This window comes from Rhinoderma darwinii, chromosome 5, assembly GCF_050947455.1.
Source record: "Rhinoderma darwinii isolate aRhiDar2 chromosome 5, aRhiDar2.hap1, whole genome shotgun sequence".
Classification (NCBI taxonomy): domain Eukaryota; kingdom Metazoa; phylum Chordata; class Amphibia; order Anura; family Rhinodermatidae; genus Rhinoderma; species Rhinoderma darwinii.
Genome location: NC_134691.1, coordinates 182,658,074 through 182,669,848, shown reverse-complemented (window position 1 = coordinate 182,669,848; position 11,775 = coordinate 182,658,074). Strand labels below are relative to the sequence as shown.

Genomic DNA, 11,775 nt, shown 5'->3' with positions numbered 1-11,775 from the left:
GAAGGGGGCAGACATTTTTAAGAACTTCCTGTCAGTAACCCTATTGAACAAGGCAAAGGTCAGAGCAGACAGGACAGGTTTATCATCTCATGATGGATCACAATAAGGCAGCTGGTGAAGTTAATGGGAAATTCCAGGCTTCTTCCTTGTTCCAGCTCACCCATAGCCGACGTCATCCCATAAGAGTATAATAATGTCATCCATTCGGTGCAGGAAAGCAGTGTTCTTCACCACCCAGCTGTACACAGGTCAGGCGGCGACATCCACACTACAGCTCTCATGAAGTGAGAAGCGGTTCAGCCTCCACCCCCGTGCTCTCCCTCCTCCCCCTTCCTTTCCCGCTACCAGAGAGAGACAAGGGGAGGGGGCAGTAAGCGCATCATCTGGCAGCTTCCTCCTGCTAAACCCTTTAAGCACCGGCACCAGCAAGCCTGCACCGAGTCATCTCCAGCGCCTGCTCCACCTCCTGCAGCCTCTGGAGACGTGTCCTGTGCTCCTGGAAGCCTCAGCTCCCTGGAGATCAGCAGCAGCAGCAGATCCTCCCCCCACCTCCTCCTCCTGTGGAGCTTTCGCTTTGTGTGTGCGTTACTTGAAACATCCTCAATCCCTGACCAGATCTCCTTCTACTTAAACTCCCCTCCTACATCTCCAGCACGGATTATAGTCCCCCTCCATAGGAGGGACAGGAAAAGGGGGATCACGTTTCCCTCCAGAAAGCGCTGAGATTTTCCAGCTCCATCATCACCACCTCCATCATCATCATCATCATCATCACCGCCACCAGCAGCAGCAGAAGCAGCAGCTTCATCCTTTTGTGGGCAACTTCTGGCGACTCCTGATATTGGTTGAACTAGTTGGATTTGCTGGGCTTTTTCATTGCCCTGTTTTTTTGTTATTAAGCAGCAGACCTCCATCTCCTGCTGCCCCCACACCATGAGGCTGACCAGAAAGCGCTCGGGTCCAGGAGGTGGCCAGCAAGAGCTGACCAGGCCGGTCAAGAACCCCTTTGTGCATGACCTGCGCTTCACCTCACTGCAGAAAGCCAAAGTAGGTTCTCTATGTGTGTCTGTGCAAAGCAACCTGGATCTCCGATCCTCCGATGTGCATGTTTTACTTTCTGTCAGTCCGTGCTGTCACCTGATGAAACCTGGCTGACAGGTGACACCTGGATTCCCCATGCGTGCTCAAGCAGTGTCCATCAATGTGCTGGGAAATCCACATTGTTGCTTATCAGTAGAAATCTGGCAGAACATGAGGTTCTAGAATGTACCAGCTGCTATAAATGCCATAGTAAATGGGAAGATACCCATATATTTAGGGCCTACATGCAATAACTCACCTGCTGCCGGTCCCCTCGGACAACTGTTCACACATAATGCAACAGTAATGCTCTTATAAACCCTGTAAATAGTATTGCCATAAGTCAGTGGTGAGACGATACATTTACTGATCATCCGGAAATCCTATGTACAAATATCTATCTATTAGGAGGTCTGGACTGCTCAATAGAAGCAAAAATGACCGACTGTCCTGGTCGCTATGTACTTCTACTAGACTGACTGCCCTGAGTAGCGCCAAAGTTACATTCCGCTGCCACTTTAGGGCTAACCGGTGTTACGTTGTGCGTCTAAGCCCCACCAAACAATCCGGGCCTGAAACCGTTTTTTCACGTTCATGATCCTTATAAAAGCGTCTAGTCTTCCGCTTTATGCCTTTATTTTTTATTCGTAATTGACTTTCCACATCTTTTTATACTATATTTGATATTTATCTTTTTATTAATTATAGGTAGCAACATTGTAAGTAAAATAGGTGGTAGGGTATATATGTATTTGTTCATGTGACTTGCGAGTGAGTATCTTGCTATGCAGGATGTAGAATTATTTTCTCCTAATTAAAACCTGCTGGTTGGTGCCCCAGCTGGTGGGCACAAGTAGCATTTGTTACTGTCCTTGCACAGCAGCATGCTCTCTAATTGGCGAGCTATGTCTAGTGCATCAACCCACTCTCTACTAGTGATAAATACGAACAAGTGCATTGAGGCCTCACGTAATGAATGGGTCCATTTAATACCCTTGAAATGTGGGTGTGATTGATGCCACTGTTTTAATTACACCTCTAGCCTGACGTGGCACGTGCACCGTGGCCCATATAGATGATCACAGCATTGGGAATACTACTGCTGTTGGATTGACTTGCTTATAATGTCTTATGTCACATTGATTTCTTGCGTCTTGGCCTATTTGACTTCCTGTTTGTTGATGTATATTTCACATGATATCAAGTCTTGGAAATGCATGAAACGGTAACGCAAGTATTTAACCCTTGAGCAGCAGAGCAATCTGCTAATTTATTCGGCAAAAGGGTGGATGCCATTAGTGCAATCAATGGCAGCCTGATTTAGTATGCGCTCTCCATTTACAGTGTGTGCTGTGAAATTTCCCCAGGGACATTTGTGTACATATTGTTTATGCATGAGTGAGGAATTCCTTTCACATCAAGACGCCGTTTCTACCCTTTTAAGTTGTTTTTTTTTATTTTCTACTTTTTAACATTAGATTTGGAGCATATGTCAAGCCGCCTCCGTCCTCTTATTGTAGAATGGGATCTGTTCAGCTAGTACATGGATGAGGTATTAATAATTTGTCGAGGCGCTAAAAGCTTGGCAAATTCACAGGGATAGATTGAGGCATAAACTAGATTTGGCCTGTCGTAAGTTTACGGTCTGCAAAGAAAACGGTCCTTCGAGTGGATCTTTCGTCGTACTTTGCTGCCCTAGGTAAGGGCTACATAGTTTGGGGACAGGTCCACTCTGCTATTAACCCAAACAGCACAGAATTATTGTGTTATTTGGCTAACACCGCCTAATAAAGAGTACACCAGACTAAGGATGAGTCCGGTGTGTACATAAGGGGAAGGCTCTCTCCGCTTCCCGCCCCCCTCATCTGTGACTAATGGGCCGCTGTGGATACCGTCGTTCACTATTGAAGGGGGGTGCTTTGATAAAGTTTTTTTTTGTTTGTTTGTATATTCTTGTATAATATGAGCGATGTAACTAAACATTGAGTTGCTCTACAGTTAAAAAGCAAGAACAACTGATACATTGATTTGTATGTATATAATCTACGATTTACATCTTCAATGGAAATTGTAAATATCATAAATGTTAATCGAAAGTATAAATGGGAAGAAAAAGACAATTGGGAAACAGGTTGAGAGTTTTCAATTGGAAAAAAATACCCGTGTGGCAGACAGAGGTACACTATGGGCACATAGGCTATGTATGGATCCGTGCAGCACAAATCCATAATACGAATGTGTGCAGGTAAGGTAAAAAATGGCGCACAAGTCCTTTTTGGCTGCACCTGAGCTTAGTATCGGTATTTTTATTAACCATGAAATGTGTATTGAAAGTAATCTCCGAACGTTTGGATTTTGGTGGAAGAGTCTATCCTATGTACAACTGATTTCCAGACCAGCAATAACATTGGAGGGCAGTGTAGTCACGAACAGCATCTATCTATGTAACGTACGTGTAAAAGCCTTCTCAATAGATGGTGAGAGTACAGGGGTTGTTACCCCTAGTGATGTCCTGAGTGAAAGGGTTTTTATAGTTTACATTACAGTAAACTGGGGATGTATATCAAAACTGGTGCAAAGAAAAGTGGCATAATTGCCCACAGCAACCAATCGGGTTACTGCTTTCATTTTCCAAGAGGCCTCTAAAAAATGAGAGGTGAAATCTGACTGGTTGCCATGGGCAACTACTCAATTCCCCCCCCCCCCCTTTGCACCAGTTTTGTTATATCTCGTATTGTTGTGTGCATCCATTCTGAGCTATGGAAATGCTTCTGTCAGAGTCAATCGGTGCTAATGTGTTCTGGGTATTTGCCAGCTGTTATTTAGCGAATCAGTGAGAGGGGGGGGGGGGGGGGGATTGGGTTTGCAATTCACATAAAAAGGTTTTGTCCATAATTTTCATTCATTGTCTCTTACATATGCCTTTTATATTACACAATATCTGCAGGATTGAAGAAAACAGAATCATCAACATCACCACTATGGCCAGGTGTAGCTGCAGAATAGGTATACGTTAAAGTGTAACTCCGGCAAAGACGGATAGATTTGTTTAGGCCCAGGGGTAGGCGGAGTTTCCATTCTCCAAAACCTTACTACCTGGGAGACCTGAGTTTTCTCTCTTTGCTTCGTTCAGAATGTGACTACTAGACCGAATACAGCAGCGGAAGCGTTTCATAATACAGATAACCGGCAGATCATGACATGTTTTCCAGAAGTCATGTTCTAGACCGGTGCTTTTCAAGGGCCGAAGCATTGAGTCGCCATCTAGCTATTTTGAGGCGCGGTTTTTACAGAAGTGATCACAGGCTGCACAGTCATTTCTTTGGCTTTACCAATCTCTGGTTATGCGGGGACCAAATATTATTAGTGGTGTGCTCACTGCAGTATGTGAGTACACTGCTAATATACATTCCGGTCCCCCGTCGCACTGATTATGAGATTTTTAGTGCTGCCGGGGGACTGGTAGTCTAGTTGCACAGTCTTCTTTGATGACGATACGACTCTTCGTCACGTGACCGACCCTACTGTACTCCATGTACTAGCTGTACTACCACTCCTGCTTGTCCATGGAGTACAGTGGGATGGGTCACATGACGAAGAGTCGTATCGTCATCAAAGAAGGCTGTGCAACTAGACTTCCGGTGCCCCGGCAGCGCTATAAAAATCAATGAAAATTTTGGAATCAGTGCGACGGCGGACCGGGATGTATATTAGTGAGTGTACTCACATACTGCTGTGAGTACACTGCCAATCATTTTTGGTCCCCACATAACCCCTTTTTAATTTTATACTAGGTTCAAGAACCATAGGTTGAACGGGTTTTCCCATCAGGGACATTTATGGCCTATCCACAGAATATGTCATAAATGTGAGATAGATGCGGGTCCCATACTCTGGGATCCACACCTATCTCTAGTACGGAGCCTCCTAAACCCTGTTCTACCTTTTTCTGCTGCACTTTCTAACTATATGGTCGGAAGTACAAAAACAGTGTAGCTTACTGAGCTTCGCTATTTTCGTAACTCCCATTGTAGCGAATAGCAGTTACGGAAGTAGCATATCGTGCAAGCTACGCTGTTTCCGTAACTACCATTAACTTTTATTGGACTAAGGCTTTATTCAGACGAACGTAAAATACGCACGTGCAACGCGCATGATTTTCACGCGCGTTGCCCGGACCTATATTCGTCTATGGGGCCGTGCAGACATGTGCGTGGTTTTTGCGCAGCGTTGCTCCGTTGCCAAAAAGGCACGACATGTCCGTTGATTCAGCGTTTTCAACGCATCACGCACCCATTGAAGTCAATGGGTGCGTGAAAACAACGCAGGGCACACAGAAGCACCTCCGTACGCACAGCGTTTTTCACGCAACACTTGTTAAGTCTATGTAAATGAGTTGAGCAGACTAGACAAAACAACTACAAACCAGGAAGTGGCTTTTCACTTTCTGAGCACATGCGCACAGTTTAAACTGACATCTGCAGCAATAGTAGTTTTTTTACCTGTAAAACCACCCAAAAACAACAAACACGGGCCAAAGTGTGAGGTAACGTGAAATCTTGATGCGAACATGTGCTCACAGCAAGCAGGTGTTGGAGAAGTTGTCTTTTTGTAGGCTGCCCTCTCCATTACTCTACCCTCCGTTGTTTGGACGCGCGTAAAAAACGCATGCCATACGCGCGTTAAATACGCTATCACGCTGCCCAAACGGATGCCACACGCAACTCCAACGCAACCGAAACGGCGCGTTTTTCACGCGCGCAAAAACGCAACGTTCGTGTGAATCCAGCCTAAGGCTGGATTTACACGGGCGTGTGCGTTTTGGCACTTAACAGCTCCGTGTGTCATCAGCATATGATGCGCGGCTGCGTGATTTTCACGCAGCCGCCATCATTATGACACAGTTTGTAAACAGAAAAGCACGTGGTGCTTTTCTGTTTTCAGTCATACTTTTTACTGCTGTTGCGCGAATCACGCGCGTCACACGGAAGTGCTTCCATGTGCTGCGCGTGATTTTCACGCAACCATTGACTTCAATGGGTGCGTGATGCGCAAACAACGCAGAAATATAGGACTTGTCGTGAGTTTTACGCAGCAGACACCCAGCTCCTGCGGTAGACTATTCCATATATTCACAGTAAGGCCTTATTCACACGAACCTGTCCGTATTGCACACGCAAAAAACGCTGCATTTTGTGCGCGCAAAAGTTCCGTGTGGCATCAGCCGGCATCATTATGACACTGGATTTATGTTTACAAACAGAAAAGCACGTGGTGCTTTTCTGTTTTCATTCATTTATTTTACTACTGTAGCGCGCATCACGTGCGACACCCGGAAGTGCTTCCGTGTGCCGTGTGCTATTTGCACGCACCCATTGGCTTCAATGGGTGCGTGCTTCTCGAATCATGGCCAAATATAGGACATGTCGTGAGTTTTACGCAATGCACATACGCTGCGTGAAGTTCATGGACCGTCTGAACGGCCCCATTCATTAACATAGGTCCATGCAAATCACACACATAGCACGGATGTATAACACGTTTCTGTGAATAATGCCTAAAGAAAGCTTGTCGCCTCTGCAGGTTGAATCCTTTTTTTCTCCAGTCCTTTTTAGGGGGTTTTACATGGAACAGGATTTCACCATATTTGTTGTATGTGCCATTAATATATTTCTATGGGTATGTGCACATGAGAACTGGCTTTTACGTCTGAAATTACAGACAGTTTTCAGGAGAAAACAGCTCCGTCGTTTCAGACGTAATTGCTCCTCCTCGCATTTTGCGAGGCTTCTCTGACAGCCGTAAATTTCAGCTGTTCTTCATTGAATTCAATGAAAAATGGCTCAAATTACGTCCAAAGAAGTGTCCTGCACTTCTTTGACGAGGCAGTCATTTTACGCGTGGTCGTTTGACAGCTGTCAAACGACAACGCGTAAATTACAGGTCGTCGGCACAGTACGTCGGCAAACCCATTCAAATGAATGGGCAGACGTTTGCCGACGTGTTGTAGCCCTATTTTCAGACGTAAATCGAGGCATAATACGCCTCGTTTACGCCTGAAAATAGGTTGTGTGAACCCAGCCTTAAAGTTAATAGGTTTAATTCTTTTAATCTTTCCTCATAACTTAGATTTTCCACGCCCCTTATTAGCTTCGTTGCACTTCTTTGTATTTTTTCCAACTCCAGGGCATCCTTTCTATGAACTGGAGCCCAGAACTGAACTGCATATTCTAGATGAGGCCTCACTAATGCTTTGTAAAGTGGTAATATTACATCCCTGTCCCGCGAGTCCATGCCTCTTCTAATACACAATATCTTGCTGGCCTTTGAAGCAGCTGATTGACACTGCATGCTGTTATTTCGTTTATGATTTACAAGTACACCCAGATCCTTCTCAACAAGAATCCTCGTATGACGGATTCAGCACTGTCGTGAAAACTAAAGCCACTACGCAAATGTGAATAGAGTCTAAGCCTTTATTATATCACTCCTCAGTGGAATTCTCGTTTTTAATCATGACATTATAGACCTATACGTTTTATGATGTCTTATGGAAACCGCGATGTCAGTACCATTCTAGGCTCACAAGTTATTTGAGCATTACATACATGCCATGGACTAGGAGCTGAAGTGTTCACTAGCTCCTGCGCAATATTTGTTGCTTCTTTTAGATGTATGAGAAAATAATCTAACCTTTAGCCCGGTTGTTAAATGGTGTCATTTTTAGTATATGTGTGTGTGTGTGTGTATATATATATATATACAGTATATAATTATTATTTTTTCTTATGCACTTATATGTAAGTTGTAGTACAAAAGCTGATGCTAATAAAGTGCTTATGTTACGCAGGAAGCATTGCATTTTTATGGATTTGTATGTTTTTCAATTCTGCTTTGTAAACGGTTCAACCATTCAGAAAAAGGGGATCTGTTATCGCCAAGCATTCCGTATTTTAAAAAAAATGGTGTCAATATGCTTGTTTTGTTTCTTTAATTTATGCTATGATTTATAATGTATGTCTTATGGCATCATTGGCACTCTTTTTTTTTTTCTGTCAATCTACCAGTCTAATGAAATATTTCTGTAAGGTGCTAGAGACCATAAGGCCGAGTTCACGCGTAGTGTAAATACTGCAGATTTTTCGCAACGGAACTAGTTGCAGAAAACCGCAGCATAATACAGTAGCTGCAAAGTGGGTGAGATGTGAAAAAATGTCATTCACACGCTGTGTAAATACTGAGCGGAAAAAGCGCTCAGAAATGGACCTGCGGTGCAGAATTATTATTCCGCGCCATGTCCATTGTATTTGCGTAAACGCTGCTTATTTGTTGTGTGTTTTTTCCCCATTGAATTCAATAGGAAGCTAACTCCCACAACAAATAGCAGTTCTTGACTTTTTTTGCGTCGGGTTCGCAGCGATCCCACCGCAAAGAACGCAACTCTAAAAAAATAAATAAAAAGTCTGATTCCCAGAAGTCTGTGTTCCTCAATCCAGCGTGGCCTTCTTGGATGACTTTGCATCCCATGTGACCGCTGCTGCAGCCAATCACAGGCTGCAGTGGTCTCCTGGAATGAAACTTCATCCCAGGAGGCCGGTCTCCTAGCAGGCCGGCAAGTGCGGCAGCTTTCCGCAGCGGACATTCCTGAGCGAAAAACTGCACCACAGTTTGGTGCGGTTTTTCGCCCGGAATTCCCTGCGGTGCACAGGACGGATATGCTGCATGCTCCAATGCAGCGTATCCATCCTGTGTGAACCCAGCCTTAGGCTGGATTCACACGGGCGTGTGCGTTTTGCACCCGCAAAACACGCAGCGTTTTGCGTGCACAAAAGGCACTTGACAGCTCCGTGTGTCAGCCCCGTATGATGCGCAGCTGCGTGCTTTTCGCGCAGCCGCCATCATTATGACACTCCGTTTGGATGTTTCTAAACAGAAAAGCACGTGGTGCTTTTCTGTTTTCATTCATCCTTTTGACAGCTGTTGCGCGAATCACGCAGTTCGCACGGAAGTGCTTCCGTGTGGCATGCGTGGTTTTCACGCACCCATTGACTTCAATGGGTGCGTGATGCGCGAAAAACGCCCAAAGAACGGACATGTCGTGACTTTTTTTTTCATCGGACTCACGCTGAGTAAAAATCACGCACATGTCTGCACGGCCCCATAGACTAATATAGGTCTGTGCGACGCGCGTGAAAATCACGCACGTTGCACGGACGTATATCCCGTTCGTCTGAATAAGCCCTTAGGGTATATTCCCACACACAGGATACGCTGCAGATTTTCTGCAGCAGAATCTCTAGAAAAACGCTGGTAGTGTGTTTAGTGCGGTTTTGTTTTTTTCCAGTTCCTACTGCTGCGGAAATGTTTGTATTTTCCGCAGCAGATGTACCTGCATTTTCGCTGCGGAAACGCTGTAAAAACGACAACATAAATTTGTTGCAGAATTTCTGCTCCCATTGATGTCTATGGGCCAAATGCGTGGCATCTCCGCACAGAACATGCAACATAAATTGGCATGCTGCGGAATTGAAAAATGGTTCGCAGTACACTTTCCGCACGACATTTGTGCGTGTTTTTTTTTTTTTTTCCACAGCATGGGCATGAGATTTTCTAAATCCTATTCACTTTGCTGCTACTGTAAATGCTGCGGAATTTCTGCAGCATTTACACTATGTGGGAACCCAGTCAAAAGCTAGCCAGACACAATCTGATAACGTGGCCTACTGCAATGTTCATGCTGGAAATCTGACCATGTACTGGTAAGGGCTTGTCCACACGTAACGGTATTGCTGCAGAAAAATTTTGCCGCTATTCCGCAGAAACTAACAGTAATTCTGCTGTAGAAAAACCTGCACTTTTTCCTGCGTTTTTTTTTTTTTTTACTGCAGAAAATGGTGCGGATTTTTTCCGGTTTAGCAACTCCGTCCACTTTCCGCAGCCTGAAGTGACCTGCTGCGGTACGAAAAATACGCACCGCAGGTGAATTTCTGCACAAACTTTACGCAGCGTGTGAATGAGATTTGTTAAATCTCACCCACTTTGCTGCTACTGTATATTGAAATTCAATGGCTCAGTGTGCTGTGCGTGATTTTCACGCACCTCACACGGACGAGTTTTACGCTCGTCTGAGTAAGCCCTAAGTGTCAGCTACTCGTGAAGATTGGAAATGGTCAATATCACAACAGGAGTCTCTTCGATATATTGGAAATTTGTCTTCAGAATTATGCAATTCTTTAGGGTATGTGCACACACACTAATTACGTCCGTTAATTGAAGGATGTATTTCGGCCGCAAGTTCCGGACCGAACACAGTGCAGGGAGCCGGGCTCCTAGCATCATACTTATGTACGATGCTAGGAGTCCCTGCCTCGCTGCAGGACAACTGTCCCGTACTGAAAACATGATTACAGTACGGGACAGTTGTCCTGCAGCGAGGCAGGGACTCCTAGCATCGTACATAACTATGATGCTAGGAGCCCGGCTCCCTGCACTGTGTTTGGTCCGGTACTTGCGGCCGAAATACGTCCGTCAATTACGGACGTAATTAGTGTGTGTGCACATACCCTTAGGGAAACCAAAAAAGATCTCCGTGGCACCACCAATACAGGGTCAGAAAATATGAGATCATATCGTTCCGTCTCGCCACTTCAGTACTCTCCAATCAAGTCAGACAGACCGTTTGACAACCTGGCGTACTTAATGTGCTGATTAGTCCTCATTTACATTCCATATGAACGCGGTTTCTGTCACTTTAGAAGATCTGCTCTGCAAATCATTCCTATAGTATTTTCAGGTATATGTGAGAACACCGCATAGTCGGTGATATGGAGGGGTTAACTCACCTGTATTACATTTCCTGAGGGTAACCGTGGACTGTTTTAATGCGTTATACCGTAACGTTATGCAAAGCGTTATATATCTGTTTGTATAAACGCAATAAAAGTGCAATGTTTGGTATCCGGAGATCGAATAAATGGACTCGACTCCTAATGGAAATTACTGACTTGTCTTCATTATATGTCAGGAGTTTTATAAGGGTATGTTCACACTCTAGACTAAAACCGTCTGAAAATACGGAGCTGTCTTAAAGGGAAAACAGCTCCTGATTTTCAGACGTTTTTTAAGCCACTCGCAATTTTCACTGCGTTTTTCACGGCCGTTTGTGGAGCTGTTTTAAATAGTGTGACTGAAAAACGTCCCAAGAAGTGACCTGCAGTTCTTTTTCGCAGCTGTTTTTTTTATGCGGCAGTTTTTGACGTAGGCCCGGGTTTGATGCATCGTATTGGTCCACAGCCTCCTGTATGCCCGCCCTGTTCATTCTCCACATTATAAGTGCCCTATCTCCTACATAAGGAGATCGGCGCTATAATGTAGGTGACAGCAGTGCTTTTTATTTAGAAAAATTATCTATTTTCACCACATTAGGAGCGATTTTAGCTTTATGCTAATTAGTTTCTTTGCCCAAGTGGGCGTGTTTTTACTTTGGTCAGCGTCCTACACTCCTCTGTACAACGCCCACTTGGTCTAATCAGTGTCATACACTTCTCTCCATTCATTTAGACCGCGCATAGTGACACTGCGTTGTTCACGATGTGCTGTCTTAGGGTATGTTCACACGCACTAATTACGGACGGAATTCGGGCGTTTTTGCCCCGAATTACGTCCGAAAATAGTGCCTCAATAGTGTTGACAAAC

At 44.7% G+C, this 11,775-nt stretch overlaps 1 protein-coding gene across 1 annotated transcript in view; it reads left to right on the top strand.

The window, feature by feature from the left end:
- The first annotated feature begins 229 nt into the window (after positions 1 to 229).
- The window catches only part of LPCAT1 (lysophosphatidylcholine acyltransferase 1), a 104,310-nt gene continuing 92,764 nt past the window's right edge, over positions 230 to 11,775 (top strand). Inside the window, exon 1 of the mRNA XM_075826770.1 lies at positions 230 to 1,047. Within this exon, the coding sequence (XP_075682885.1) occupies positions 934 to 1,047 (114 nt within the window). The 5' untranslated portion in view covers positions 230 to 933. The remainder of the gene's footprint in view (positions 1,048 to 11,775) is intronic.